This window comes from Haemorhous mexicanus, chromosome 21 (assembly GCF_027477595.1).
Source record: "Haemorhous mexicanus isolate bHaeMex1 chromosome 21, bHaeMex1.pri, whole genome shotgun sequence".
Classification (NCBI taxonomy): domain Eukaryota; kingdom Metazoa; phylum Chordata; class Aves; order Passeriformes; family Fringillidae; genus Haemorhous; species Haemorhous mexicanus.
In genome coordinates this window covers 2207780-2223132 of record NC_082361.1, presented here as the reverse complement: position 1 = coordinate 2223132, position 15353 = coordinate 2207780, and the positions used below count along the sequence as shown (strand labels likewise).

General features: G+C 54.5%; 1 protein-coding gene across 5 annotated transcripts in view; it reads right to left on the bottom strand.

The window, feature by feature from the left end:
- Positions 1–2728: 2728 nt before the first annotated feature.
- The window catches only part of KCNT1 (potassium sodium-activated channel subfamily T member 1), an 80592-nt gene continuing 67967 nt past the window's right edge, over positions 2729–15353 (bottom strand). For 3 of the 5 annotated variants that reach the window (XM_059865104.1, XM_059865103.1, XM_059865107.1), the window contains 10 exons: positions 15192–15263; positions 14789–14923; positions 14465–14576; positions 14115–14216; positions 13934–14017; positions 12500–12628; positions 12148–12168; positions 10973–11276; positions 6778–6862; positions 2729–6020 (listed from right to left, as the gene is read on the bottom strand). In XM_059865104.1, the coding sequence (XP_059721087.1) occupies positions 5900–6020; positions 6778–6862; positions 10973–11276; positions 12148–12168; positions 12500–12628; positions 13934–14017; positions 14115–14216; positions 14465–14576; positions 14789–14923; positions 15192–15263 (1165 nt within the window). In that variant the 3' untranslated portion in view covers positions 2729–5899. The remainder of the gene's footprint in view (positions 6021–6777; positions 6863–10972; positions 11277–12147; positions 12169–12499; positions 12629–13933; positions 14018–14114; positions 14217–14464; positions 14577–14788; positions 14924–15191; positions 15264–15353) is intronic. The other 2 variants (XM_059865105.1, XM_059865106.1) reach the window with 2 other exon arrangements.

The window sequence follows — 15353 nt, the reverse complement described above, 5'->3', positions numbered from 1 at the left end:
ATCTTTAAAGTGCTTTCCAGTGCAATTTCTGCCTCTCCAGCTCTGTCCATCAGTCTGTGTGTTCCATGTGCTCTTTGCATCTCTACTTGGTGTGGTTTTGTCCCATTTTCATCCTGCTCTCAGGTGGGGGAAGAGTTCAAGCCAATATAATCCAAAATAATTTGGAAAATACTAACTTACTTTGGGAGCCTTCACCTGCACTGGGAGGGCTGAGGGGGCCAAGAAAATAAAGGTGATTTTTGTCCCCACTGCCCTGGGGAGTTGAGTGTGGAAATCTTGGAGTTTCTCTTCCTACACCCAGGAGTTTGGGGCTGTAGTTTGAACTAAGAATGGCAGGAGTGACCTCTCAGAACTTGGATTTTCCATTCCTTTTCCTTTTCCCCCCACAAATCCCAGAACTGGTGACTAAAGCAGTGTTAGACCCCCCCAAACCCCCTGACTTTCTCTTTTATTTGGTTTATGGTTTAAATCTAGCAACAAATGAGGGGTCTCCTGTTCACTCAGAGCTGGCTTTCCTGGGATTTGGTGCTGGTCCCACCCCTGGAATGGAGCAGTCCTTGGGAATGTGGACTAAGCTGCTGTGCTTATCCAATTAAGTGGCTTGCAGTTAATTAGGGGGTTAAATGTAATTAATTTTCAGCAGTTGAGGGACAGGCAGGTGGCTGAGGGGGGTGGGGTTGGGGGGTCAGGACGTGTCAAACATTCTTGGGATGAGGCTGTGCTGGGATTCTCCAAGGACATCACTCCAAAAAGAAGATTTTTGGAGAGGTTTGGTACCATTTTACTGCTGTGCATCTGCAGAACTGGGAAAATCTGGGCAGTATTTTGGGGTTGTATGATTCAGATAAGTGAAACTTTATATAATAAAGTTCTTCAGGCCAGTTCAAAATTGGAATATTCATATGGCCCACTATAATTAAGTGTATTTTCCACATTGCATTGAAAATTTTACAATTAATTCCAGGCCACCACTCAGACACTGGACTTCTCTTACCTTGTAATAAGTGAAAAATAATTCCAGGTTTTTAAAATTGTGTTATTCTAAAAAGAAAATATTTCCCTGAGCTTTCTGTTGCAGGCTTGTTAAGGCTTGGTTTGGTTTTAGAGGGTTTGAAGATTTCAAGCTTCCTCTGGGCCTATGAAAAGGTGCATTTTTTTTTTTTTTACTCTTCTGCTGCAAGTGGTAAGTTCAGCTCTTCTTTGAAAAAATTAACCCAAATTTTTAAGGAAAATGCCATTCCAGAACTGGAATTTTCTACCCCTTCCTTCTCCAGCCTGTACTAAGCATGGGCTCGTTCCAGTTGTAAAAATTGCAGGGTGGATTTAATTTCCTTGTCTGTGCTAAATATAAATTCACTTTTATCCTGGTGCTGAAATCCTGTCAGAGTTTTCTGATCCATCCCTCTGAACTTGTTAGGAAATAACACATTTATTGTAGTGGGGGAAGGAAAAAACCTCTGGGGAAGTGTGTGCAGCAGGGATCATGAAATATTCAATATCCAGCATTTGTTAAAATTCAAATGAGGCACTGGAAAGAATGGTTGGAAGCCCATCAACCTTCCCAAATTATTGTGGCATTACCTGGAAATCTTAGCAAAGGAAAACCTCTCTCTTTTGACTCTCTTTTCCAGGGAATAACCATAAAAACTGAATTTACAGCAAAAATAAAAAGTCCTCCCTGGGTTTGGTTTCCTTGTTGTTTCCCAGCCACACCAACCCCATTGTTTTTCGTGTATATTTTAGTGCTCTTTATTTTTTTCTCTGCTTCAAGGAATTTATAGTGTTAGAAGATGATTTTCCTCAGCTGGGGCAAATATTTTAATGAATTTTGGTTCATTTTGCAGAGTTATTTCCTCTTCTTTTCTGTGTCTGCTGCTGTGGAAGGTGGAACAAGAGGAAAAAGTGAAGAATCCACTGCTGGGAAGTGCTGAAATCTCCTTGTGCAGAGCATTAAATCCTGTTCTGCAGCCTTGGATGGGTTTTCATCCAGTGAGAGCTGCTCTTGGGGGTGCTAAAATCACCTTATTTTGGGTGTAATCTTTGCAATTTGGATGTCCTGAAAAATCAAGAGGATTTTCTCCATGTCACCAGACAGATTGGTCTGGTTTAATGCCAATAATTAAAAAGTAATTTAGCAGGGACTTGGCTTCCTGCTGTCCTTTTACTTCCAGCTTCCTCACGTGTATGTTTAGCCCAGAATGATCTCCCTTATTTAAGGGATATTGTTTCTGTCCTCCTGTGGGATTTTAAATAAATAGATTTTTACAGTATTTGCCTAAAATGCTGAATAAAAATAATCTCTGCTTACCTGCATTTGATGGCCAAGCTAAAATCTTTGTGTGTGAGTGTAGCATGCTCTAGAAATGTTGGGATCTTCCCTGAAAATCTTGGAAACTTTGGAGCCAGTGACAAATTTTGAAGTGTTGGGAGGTAGAAGAACATGTACTGAATCTTGGCTAAACATCAGTTAAAAAAAAAAAAAACCTTAAATACCTACAACGTTATTTAATGCATTTATTAACTCATAGAAATTAAGATTAAATAAATAAATTAAATAATCTTTTAAAGCTCCTCTACCACAGCAGGCCCTTTGTGCCTGAGGGCACAAAGTTTGAAAATGAAGTGAAAAATGAAAGTTGGGAGGAGCTGCCTTGAGCCTCAGCTTAAACCACACCTTCCCACGGATTTTAAACCAAACTCCCAAGAAACCACAAAAATCAGACAGCAGTGTCTCCTGTTGCTGCATGCAGCTCTTTTATTGTCATTTATCTTTACAGAAATGTGAAGCATCTTCACAAGAATTGTACAAAACCCTCTCCCCTGGCTGGCTGATCCCAGCAGAGCAGCTCCCAAACTCGGCCTCCGAGAGGAACCACGGAGTCGCTGTTGCTGATAAAAATCCATGCAGGAGCTGAGCTTGGAATAAAACTGTCCTGTTCTATAGAGGTTAAATAAAAAGGGGGATAACAGGAAATAAATATGCTCCTAATTGGTTGGAGTAGTTGAGTTTAATGCAGGATATGTGGGTTTAGTCCATACTGAGCCTATCAAACCGTTAGTGGACACGGAACGTGCGCCGGAGCCGCTGCTGGAAAACCCCAAAACATCCCAGCTGTCCTCGTTTCTGCATCCCCCAGGGCCTGCCAGGTCTCTGCATTACAAAACACAACTATTTCCTGTAGAAAATGGGATTTTTCCATGGCTGGAAGCAGCAGCCATTCTCCTGCTCCCGTGGAAGCTCCTTGTGGGCCCTCTCAGCAGCTCTTGGTCGCTGCATCGACGTTTCCAGGACCATTAGAAAAATAAACTGCTTTTGTTTTTACATTAGTATTGTGACTGAGGCTAAGGAATTAGAAAAATGACCCCTCGGTTCTCAGACTTGCATTGGCCACAGGTGAGTATTTACAGGGTTTTCCCCATCCCACAGGAAGGTTGGCTGGAAATTTACACCAGAGGAGGAACCCGAGGCTTTGTACATGGAGCTTCCGTTTCAAAGGCAGGGACTTTGTACACTGAACAAACAGAAGCATTGTCAAAACACAGGAATATCCAGGGCATCTTGATAATATCACAAACCACACCGAGGCCTCAGTCCTTTTGGCACGTGGTTTCCTCCTGGGATCATTTTCTCCTCGGACTGAGGGCAGGCAGGAGCTGTGTGTGCCCGCTGAGGAAGGAGGGACCCAGCACCAGGGGAGCCTCTGGAACACAGACCCTGGGTTTGGCCCCATGGCTGACCTGGCTGCTCAGGGCTGGGGGTGACATTTTAAGTAAATTAAGGGTTTTTAAAAGAAATTCTATTTTCTTGCCGTGGGAGGGCTGAGCTGTGGAGCTGCGCTCGCTTCCCTGCGCTCTCACAGCCAAGCAAACAAAAAAGAATAAAAATGTTCCCAGTAAATACATTCAAATAATCACACCTTTTGTTTTATTTGGGCTGGGCTTTTCGTTGTTTGCTGGTTTTGTTTTTTTTTTTTTTAACCTTTAATACTGTTTTGTTCTACTCTCCCTCGAAAGCAAAGTGGGGTTTGGAAAATGATCCACGTTAAATGCAGACACTTAAATACAATCACACTCCATGATCTGAGCATCCTGAGGCTTCAAGTTAGCACACAGCCCACGTGTCCTGTACTTCAACCACACCCACTTTTTAGCCTATAATTTCTTTTTGCCATTTTCAAATGACAGATTTGGCATGTGAAGCTGCAAACAGAAATAAATAAAACATTGTGCCTGCCTAAATGAAACAGATCCAAAACTAATCATTAAAAATCTATCAAAACAACCCAAAAAAGCTTTAAAGGCAGTTCTGTTTGTGCCCACAGCTCAGCAGGGTGGGAGGGATGCACTCTTTGCTTTTACCTGTGGTACCTCACTGGGCCTGGGATGTGCCCCCACTCAGGGGCTCCTGCCTGGCACTTCAGGAAAAAAAACAATAAAAAAAAAATAAAAGCTGGACCCCAAACCTCATCCAGGCACTGCAGGTCTCTCTCAACCCCCTCTCGAGGTGATACCAGCCCTGGCACTGGTCCTACCCTGGGTACCTCTGCCCTCCCTCAGGGCCAGGGGCAGGATGGCACATCCCCCACAGGCTGGGGCACCTGCCCAGCTGTTTATAGTCATTTAAATCAGGTTTTGGCTTGTTTTCTGTTTTGTTTTCTTTGTAAACATTGATTGGGGGTGCATTGGGGAGCAAACAGTGAATGGTAATGGCAATAAACCATTCAGTGAGTGCAGGAAGCCGATGGGATTTCATGGCCATGTTGTGCTTTACAAGCTCCTTGCTAAAAAAAAAAAAAAATCACATTGGAATTGTTAGATATGAACACGAAAGTACAGAAAGTTAACAACTCAGTTATTCACCTGGCAGTCAAATAAACCCTTTCCATATTGAAGGTGCAGAATGTGCAAAAGCAGAATGGAAACACATCTGGAGTTTGTGGTGGTGCCAGGTCCCTGCAGGTCAGGGGGGACGTTCATGCACCTCTGCTGCAGGGGAAGCCACAGGGGGACAGAGTCGAGCAGGGGGGCTGGAGCTGCCAGGGGTGGCCGGGGGGGACAGGCAGAACCTGCTGCCATAACGGTGTCACCGAGCTGTGACCGTGGGGAGGGGAAGGACAGCAGGACACGGCCAGGACACACGGGGGGTTGGACCCCAGACTGCCCTGGCTGCAAAGGGTGAGTGGAGCCACCAAACCTCCACATCCCAGCCCAGCCCAGCATCCCCGAGTCCCCGGGCAGCTCAGCCCCAGCAGGACACAACCCCAGGGGCTCCGAGGCTCTGCTGCAGAGCTGGCCCCGCTCTCAGTGCCCTGGGCTTGGTGTGCCCTGGTTTGTGAGGTGCCCCGAGGTGTGGGGGCCCTGCCATGCCCTGTCCCCTCCATCCCGACTGTCCCACGGCCACCAGAGTCCTCGTGGCCACCCGGAACAGAAACCCAGCCGAGGATGAAGAACGTGAGTGACAGAGCAGGAGTTTGGGTACCCTGGGGGACACCTGGTGAAGGAGGAGGAGGAGGAAGAGGAGCAGGGCTTCGGTGCAGTTTTCCTCTCGTCTTTACCAACCTGCACCCTCCGGGCTGACACCAAGCACTGCCCTGCTCCCATCAGTGTCTGGGCTCAGCCACGTCCCACCAGCACCAGCGGAGCCTTTCTCACTAGTTGCGGTATCGGTATAAAAAGTTAAAATCCCCGGGGCGCACGGCCACCGGCTGCGGCTGCGTCCGGCTGTGCCGGGGCTCCGGGCATCCCTCCCGCGGGCACGGCCAGGCTGGGCATCCCCCACCAGGCTGGGCATCGCCTTCTCCGGGGCACCGCGGGCAGCAGCCGCCTCCCCCCGGGCCGGGCCGGGCCGGGCCGCGCTCTCCCTCCCCGCCCGGCCGGAGCCCTGGGCGCTCGGCGGTGCTCACAGCTGGGTCTCGTCGCGCGTCTCGGGGTTGCCGGAGCCCAGCTTGTTGCTGCAGCTGCTCTTGCGGCTGTGGCCGTCGTTGGCCACGTGGGCCAGCGGGTCGGAGCGGATCAGGTACCTGCGGGACACAGCCTGGTCACGCTGCTGGGACACTCCAGCTCGGGCCAGGACCTACAAGGGTACCCCACGGGGATGTGCTGCTTGCAGAGTGTGGGAGTGTGGATGCCATGGGACAGGAAGAGAGAAACGGCAAGCGTTTCTCACAGCGGCTTCTGAGAGATTTTAGGGAGTTGGAAAGATGCGATAACCTGTTGACTATAAACAACTTGCAGGTGCTGTTTTTCTACCTTGTTTTTCCACCTTGTTTTTCCGTTCCTCTCAAGGACAGTGCGTGAGAAAGATGTTTGTGTTTGTTAGCCAATAGAATAGAGTCTGTCGTACCTCTCTATAAAAATCGCGCGGTTCTTTTGAATAAAGCACTTCTTCACCTTTGCTACGATCCTGCCTCTCGTCTGTTCCTGCCCTGACCTCAGCACATGAGCAACATGGGAGTTGTTTGAATAAAAGGTGTTAAATAATCAGAGGTGTTCACGTAAATGTCACGTAATAATAGAATAAATAATAAACGATCAGGAGTTATTCATCAGCTGCTCAGTGGCAAAAGCCAAAGGAAAACTCCACTCCTGCTGCCCATGGGAGCTAAGATGGGGCTGGGGTGGTTTGGGCACTGCTCAGGAGCTCAGGGAGTTGCAAAGGGCTGGGAAAGAGGCCAAACCCTCTTTTATGGGTATTTATGAGAAATCCTGGGAAACAACAGGATGGGGGCAGCTCATGGCACTGGGGGCAGTCTGGGGACAGGGTGAGGTGACACTTACACGATGTCATTGAGCTCCAGCCGCGTGTCCGGGGGGGGGTTGATCAGGACGTAGGACAAGGTGTTCTGGTGGTCGTTCATCTCATCTGCAAGAGCAGGGGCAGGGCTGGTGAGGGAGGGACACCCCCAGAGACACCCCAACAGGCAAGGTGACAGATCCCATCCAGGCAAATGGGTCCCTTCACCAGGAGAAGCCGTGGGCAATGTCACTGCCACCGGGAGGGCACCAAGGACGTCACTGCCACCTCCCTCGGCACCTCCCCACCACAGCACGGCCCAGGGGACTGGCAGAGGTAACTCTTCAAAGTCCCCACTCCCCCCAGAAATAAAGTGAGATGTCTTACCTTGGTGCAGTGCAAAAGAGGGAACAGGTTAGTCCTGCTGTGTCAGGTACAGCACAAGTCCAACCACTGGCTCAGGGCAGCTGAACCCCCCCGGGGCCGCCCCAGTGCTCTGCCCACCTCTGCCCTCAGTTGCTCAGTTTAGCTCCATCCAGGCCCAGGGTTAGCCCAGGAATTGCTCCTTTCCCCTGCCCAGGGGAAATCGCCTCCACGGAGTTCCAGAGCCATCGATGCCATTGTGGGGATGGCTCTAAACCAAGTGACCTCCCAGGGGGGGCTCAGGGCCACCAAGAGCAGCACCCACGGGGGCAGACAGGGGTCTCAGCGATGGGGGGCCCCTGTGCTCCCCGAAATAGCCAAGAACAAGATCATGGTGAAATGGATGGGGGTGCCAGGCTGCGGGTGCCAGGGAGGTGGAAGCTGCGACAGGTGACGCCATCTCCAGACAGGGTGATGGGGTGTGGATGGACAGGGTGGGGAGGGGATGGACAGACAGACGTGGGGGCAGCATGAGGAGCACGGGGGGACACCAGCTCGCTGCAAGGCTTGTCACTGGGACACCTCTCCAGGCTTTTGGCAAGGCCCCCTGAGGTGCAGATGGAGCAAATGGAGCACCTGGAGCTGCTCTGGGGGCAGCAGGAGCAGGACCCGGCCCCTGGGATGGGCATTAACTCCAGGCTGGGGCTGCTCCTGTGGCCTGTCCTGCTGCTCCCACCTCCCCATCCCTGCCTGGCATGGGGGACCCCCCAGCCAGAGGCTGCTCTGCCCCATGGTGGGCACAGCAATGACAACGGGTGCCAGGTCACCCTGGCACGGGGGTGAAACTGCTTTTCTCCAGCCCCCAGGGGCACCCAGCATAGGGATGCAAACAGCTTCCTCCCGAGGTGCCCTTGCCAGGGCACCCCCAGATGAACCCCAGGGCACAGCCAGGGCTGTGCCACGTCCAGCAGTGCTTGCAGGGGGACACCAGACCTTTGTGTGGCTGCTCAGACACATCCCTGTCACCTCTGAGAAGGTGCTGCAGCCAGGAGGACCTGGGACCACCCTCAGGGAGATGCTGCCTGGGACCCCCAGCCTGTGCCAGGGTGTCCTGTCCTGGGGCCACCAGGGGGTTTTGGCCATCCCAGTGCTCAGCCTTCCAGGGAGACAGGGGTGGGGGTGGCAATGCCAGGGCAGGGGGGGCACACAGACCCTGGGGCCCGACGGGACACACGGGGGTTGACATGACAGGGAGGTGGGGACAGGCTCTGGCTCTGGGCAGCTTTCCCTGCCCCATGGAAGGTTCCTGACCCCATGCAGCCAAGCCAGGCCCTGCTGAGCACACCGAGTATATTGCTGCACCTCCACTGCCCCAGGCAATATACTCTGCTGGCCTGGGGCTGCCAGGAGCCCTGGCTGGGGCTGCCTGGCTGATGGAGGACACACTTTGTAAGGAAAATGCCAACGTTTCACCTTAAGCCTGGGCTAGCAAAGCCAAACATGAAGCTGGGATGGGTTGTTGCTGATCTTGGGGTTGCTGCAGTAAAGAGGAGCCTTTCCAGGGCGTGTTGCACCCTGGTGTAAAGGTGAAAAAAAAATGGGAAAGCCTGGTAGGTCCCAGAGAGCCCCACGAGGTGCCCGGGTGGCTGCAGCACCAGTGGCCCCTGTGGCTGCTGTGGCTGCCTCGGGCTGAGCCCAGCACCCCCAGTCACAAAACGGGGTCTTCTAATGCTGGAGAGGGGTCCAGGAAGGCAAACCAAGGGGTGCAAAGGGATTTTCAAAGCACTGCCTTGCCCTGGACTGTGGCTGACCCAGCAGGAGCTCCAGCATCTCATCACAGCATGCACAGGCAGCTCAGGTGCACTTGTCCCCCTCCTTGTCCCCTCCTCGTGTTGCCACTGGCTGTACAGCCCAAAACCCCCTCAGGCAGCCAGGGAGGGAGGGTTTTGCTGATGAAAGCCAAGGGCTGTGATTTCCCTGTAGGAATTCAGCTAAAAAAGGATCCCTGATGTTTCTATCTCCCTGATCAGGCAGAGCCCTGCCTTTGCACCACCACCACAGGACACTGATCGGTTTTCCAACGCCACCCAACAAATTAGTGCTGAAAGCTCGGGGATCTAAGGTGAAAACTGGCAAGGGTGAGGTTTGGGCTTAGCTGGCATGATCTTGTTGTACGCTGCACGCCATGAGTCACGCGGGACTCCCAGGGAGAGGGAATTACCTTGCAAATATCCCAGGTTTACCCGATTCATCACATCACTGGCTGTTAAATTTGCTACATCCTCTACAGAACATACAGGGAAAGGCACAGACATAAACAGAGAGAGAGAGAGAGGTCAGCAAGCCATGGTTTGGCAAATATCAGAGACGAGCTCCTGCGCTGCAGCGAAAACGTGAGCAAAAGAAAAAGGAAAGGGGCAGAAGGCAGAGCAACGTTTCCCATGGGTGTCCAGACACTGACGGTGACACAAGGTGACAGCACACAGTCCCTGCACTGCTGGATGCCCAAGGAGCTGCTGGTCCCCACACTGTGCCCAGTGTCCCTGTCCTGTACCCCGCCACTGCCCCCTCTCCTGCCAGAGCTCCCCCAGTTTGCTTCAACCAAAACTTGCCAGATGGGCCAGGACAAAGATGCCAGCCCTGACCTGCCCCAAGCCTCACCGAGGCCACACAGCCCCCCTGGAACTGCAACAGAAACTTCTGGGATTGGGCAAAATGTAGGGCAGAAAGGAGAGGGGGGGTACACCACTGCAAGCCCTTGCCTGCAGTCCCTGTCCTTGCCCCATCCCACCATACTCCAGCTCTCCTGCCCCTCTCCCTGGGGATGCTGGCAGTGCCCACAACCTCCCCCTGGGCCCCCACTCCAAACCTCTCCTGCACTGCACTTCTAGATGTTTCCTCCTCCTCTTTCCCATGTCTGCAGCCAGGATGGGAAAGGAGGAATCCCACCCCCAAAATCAGCTCCCATCCCAGCTGGGGCTCACTGCCAGCCTGAGTGTGGGCAGGGACCAGCACGGGGTGGATGGACACTCCTGGAGGATGGAGCAAACAAGCAGCAGCACAGGATGGCTTCAAAGAAAGAAAGAAAACAAAAAAAAAAACCAAAAACCAAACCAACCAAACAAAGGGAGCTGTGGGCTACAGACTTTGTCATAACCAAGGGGTGGGAGCTGTCCAGGGTGACACAGATGCCAGCACCGACGGGCAGGTCAAGCTTGACGAGAGATGCGGCTGCACAGAGGGACCCTGAGCGCTGTGGCTGTCACAGCCACACACCAGTGCCACACGCAATGAAGCAACTCAGCCCTGCAGCTACCGAGAGCTTTCCACAAAGAGTTTATGACAGATTAAAGTCCATAACAAAAGGGGGCTGCGCCAGCTGACGGGTTCGGCCTCTCCCTGCCAAACTACGGGGGCTCTTGGGCACAAGGGTTGTGCTGACCTGGGGTCGGGTTGTCCTGAGCCACCATCTCTGCACGGCCGGAAAGTGGGGCGCAAACGGGGCTGTGAGGGGACGCCGGGTCCTGCTGCAGGCACAAGGGCCACTCTGCCACTGCCAACTCCTGCCTGGAGCCATCCCAGAGCCCAGAGATGGGGGGGCTGCCCGCAGCTGGCCGGGGGTGGCAGGGGAGGGGGGTCTGCGTGGGGGGACCCCAGCCTGGGGCCGCTGGTCTGCACAAGCACAAGCAAGCCGGGGGATGAGGCGCCGCTCGGAGCAGCCCGGCGGGGACGGGCTCGGCGCGGCGCTAAGCCGGGCGTGGGGTTAGGCTGGCATGGGGTTAGGCCGGCTCGGGGGGTGGGTCGGGGTTAGGCTGGGCCGGGGGTTACCTGAGGAGCCCGCGGGCGGGAGGCGGCGCCGCGGAGCACGGCACTTACCGTACCCGGTGGTGGGCAAGCCCAGGTGCTTCATACGGTTTTTGACGAGCTCGGACAGCTCCTGGCGCTCGGAGCGCCGGTACAGGCTGAGGCGCTGCTGGCTGATCCACTCGGCCGTCTTGCTGGAGTGCTTGTTGCCCTTCCTGCTGAGCCGCCGTGCCCACTGCATGCTCTTGCGCCGCAGCAGAGGGTGCTCGGACTGGTCGCTGGAGCACGAGTTGCGGTGGTGGCTCGTCTTGATGCCCCAGTGCTCCTTGACGTCCTTGGTGTCCTCGCAGTCCTCAACATTGATTGAGATCTGTGACTAGAAGCCCAGCAGGTCACGCGGGATGGGGGGTGGCCAAGGGGGGTTTGGCCTGTGCCTGGCAGGGCGGGATCTCTCCCACGGGGTGGGATCTCTCCCACGGGGTGGGATCTCTCCCACGGGGTGGGATCTCTCCCACGGGGTGGGATCTCTCCCACGGGGTGGGATCCTTCCTCTGACCCCAGCACTTTGTCTCTGCACTGCAAGAACCACTGAGCTGGCAGATTTCACAGAATCCCAGAGTGGTTTGGATTGGAAGGAGCGCAAAGCTCGTCTCGTTCCACTCCTTGCCATGGTCCACCAGACCAGGCTGCTCCAAGTTCTGTCCAACCTGGCCTTGAACTTCCAGGGATGGGGCAGCCACAGCTTCCCTTGGATAAGCTGAGGGGAGTCTTGTGGGCACCTGACACCTCACACAGGATCACCTCTGGGATATCTGCCCCAGAAACAGCCATGCCCTCATCTCCCTCTCTTCCTTCTTACAGCATCTGTGCTGCCACATGTCTGACCCAGCAATCCCCACTGGTGAGCAGGAATTTATTAATAAAGCCTTTTAAAGCCTCTCAAGGAGCTGGGTTGCATTTAATTAAATGTCAACTTTCAGCCCCCTGTCACTGCTTCCTTACAAAGTTGAAAACTGAAGGTATTTAAAGGGATCCTGGCTCCCTCCCTTGCTCCTGATCCCAGTTAATTACATCAGGGCACTGAGGCTCAGCCAATATCTCCCTTCCATGGGGACAGGCAGTGCTGTGCTGGCACTGGGGCTGAGAGCTGGCACAAAGCACGGGGTGGCTCTCAGTGGCCAGAGCCAGCCCAGGGCTCAGCCACGGGGTGGGACAGGGAAGCACGGCCGGCCGCGAGCGGCACTCACCTGCGCTCGGATGTCGTGGGGCTGCAGCAGGGGAGGAGGAAGGGAAAACCACCAGTCAGTGCAGCAAAGAGTCAGCCCTGCCATGCCCACCCTGCTCCCCAAGGTGCCCAGTGGTGTGGCAGAGCCGTGCCAAGAACATCCAGCACTGCCCGGGGAGACCCTGACCCAGCTGGGGAACCAGGACGGCAGCACCCAGCGCAGCCACTCTAAGGAAATAAACACAACAATTCCCCTTCCCCTGCTCTGCCCTCCCCACTGCTGCTGCAACCAGGCCTGGGCTGCTCCAGGGACCAGCACCCTCCTGGATCCCAGCCTGGGATCACCAGCAGCCCCTTCCCAGCAGGTGCCCTACCTCGGAGGTGGCAAACATGTGCGACTCCGTCCTGTAGATGCCGATGGGGATCTCGGCACTGGAGGAGCAGAGCTTCTGGAAGAGGCGCCCGTACGTCCGGATCCACAGGTCATCCTCAGTGATCTTCATCTGAGCAACACAGGGCCAGCATGGACCAACACAGGGCCAGCATGGACCAACCCAGGGCCAGCACGGACCAGCCCAGGGCCAGCATGGACCAACCCAGGGCCAGCACGGACCAACCCAGGGCCAGCACGGACCGACCCAGGGCCAGCACGGACCGACCCAGGGCCAGCACGGACCGACCCAGGGCCAGCACGGACCGACCCAGGGCCAGCACGGACCAGCCCAGGGCCAGCACGGACCAACCCAGGGCCAGCACGGACCAACCCAGGGCCAGCACGGACCAACCCAGGGCCAGCGTGGAACAACCCAGGGCCAGCGTGGACCAGCCCAGGGCCAGCACGGACCAACCCAGGGCCAGCACGGACCAACCCAGGGCCAGCGTGGAACAACCCAGGGCCAGCACGGACCAGCCCAGGGCCAGCACGGACCAGCCCAGGGCCAGCACGGACCAACCCAGGGCCAGCGTGGAACAACCCAGGGCCAGCGTGGACCAGCCCAGGGCCAGCACGGACCCCCAGGGCACCTCGGGCTCTCCTGAGCTCCACCCCAGCCCATCCATGACCATCCCAAAAGTGAGCTAGACTCCACAAGAAAATCAGGGGCAATTTCTGACCTCAGCCTTCAAAACAGGGAGTTTGATCCCTGGCAGCTCTTGGGTTTTTGCCAGCACTGAGGTTCCCCAAAATGGTGGGGAACAATGACCTGGCAATGCTGCTCTGTCACCATGACATTTTCTGAAAAATCCCTTTGCCAGCATTTCTTCTCCTGGCAAGATGAGAAGCCTCAGCTCCCCCATGTTTTGCTGCTTTGGAATGTGATTTGGAGAATTGTTCACTCAGCATGTGAATTGTATTAATGGCCAATCCCAGTCCAGCTGTGTCAGACTCTCTGAGGAGTCACGGGTTTTTATTATTCCTTCTTTTCTAGCCATCTGTCTGTATCCTTTCTCTATTCTTTAGTACAGTTTTAGTATATAATTTCTTTTAATATCATATCATCATCATATCATATAATAAAAGGATAAATCAGCCTTCTGAGAACTTGGAGTCAAATTCTCATCTCTCACCTCATCCTGGGGACCTCACAACCCAACACTGCTCCCTCCCAGGGACCTCACAACCCCACACTGCTCCCTCCCGGGGACCTCACAACCCCGCACTGCTCCCTCCCGGGGACCTCACAACCCCACACTGCTCCCCCCCAGATCTGCAGAAGAGGAGAACCCCCAACCCCGTGCACAGGGTGACAGATGCCACCAGACCCAGGCCCCCTTGGTGATGGTTTCAGCCCAGGGCACTGGGCACGTACCGCACAGAGGTACCCGGAGCCCGGCGTGGTGTCGAGGCCCAGCAGCAGCCGAGTGATGGTGATCATGTAATCCTTCACGAACGACTGGGGAGACATCCAGGCAGGAAACCAGGGGAAAGGTTGGCTCAGCTGCTCCCTGGGGGATGCCCAGGGGAGGCCCAGCTGCAGGGCTGTGTCTCACCTGGTAGAGCAGCGTGTCCAACATGCTGATGCTGAAGACCCTCCCGGCGGCGAAGGGCAGCCGGAACATGAAGGCCAGGTTGGAGCCGTTCTCTCGCTCTCTCTGCAAGAAGGGGAAGTTTGAGCTCAGATTGCACAGAAAATTAGAGGACTCATGACAATGGGAGGGCACAGGTGTAATGTTTCTGGTGGGCGTGGCAGGAGGAAACCAAGGCAGCATCTTTGCACGGTAGAAAATTGGATTTTTTTCTCCATGGAAATGTGTGAGACATGGTTGGGTTTTCTGGACATAGTCAGTCACTGTCAGTGTTGACTTCCCAGGCCCCCGTGCAGGGAACGACCTCCTCTCACCTTTTCTAGCTTGGAAAGGGCCAGAGAGTAGCTGTCCTTTGCTCTGAACTGCATGAACCTCATGTTGGAGGGGTGGGTCAGCTCCGTGATAATGCTGAGGCTGGGGAAGAGCCTGCAATGGAAAGAGATCTGTTGTCCTGCAGCTGTCTCAGGGGATTTAAAGCCTGAGGAAGACCACAGCCATCCCTGTGCTTAGGTCAGAAAAAGCTGGTTACATGCTGCTTCCTGCAGCAAACCAGTGCCAGATGTGTCCCACTGTCCGTAGCCACCACTCCAGGCGCTGGCACCTGTCCTGGTCTTGTCCCCAGCAGCGGTCACCCTCACCTGAACATGGTCTGGACGTTGACAATGGTCTTGGCATCTGCCATGTAGTCCTCCTCGGCGCTCATGGTGCTCTCCTTGTCCACCACCACCAGGTTGTCAGCGTAGATGATGCCACACTGCAGCAAACTGTCCAGGCTGGGCAGTTCCCAAAGAGAAGAGCGCAGGGTCAGCCCTTGGAAACGACACAGGGAAGCAGCACAGGGGTTCCACGGCGAGCCCAGGCTGCTCCCCACCTACTCTTCACCTGCTCCCATCTCCCAGGGAGGGGTTGACAACTGGAGAAGCCCAAGGCAGGCTCAGTTCTACGCTACCAACCCTGGGGCTTCTCACGGGGTGACAGAATAGTCTGGGCTGGGGTAATCTCAACAATTCAGGCACAACAGCCACCCGTGGGAACACCTACTTGTCAATGGTGCCCTCCATGTAGTAAACCATGGGGAAACAGCAGATGGCCTCCAGAAAGTGGTGCTCAGGCCTGGGGGGAGAGCCACAGAGAGCGAGGGAGTTCAGCATGTCCGTGCAGCAGAGGCAGACACACAACCCCAGCGCCAGCCAGCCCAGGTAC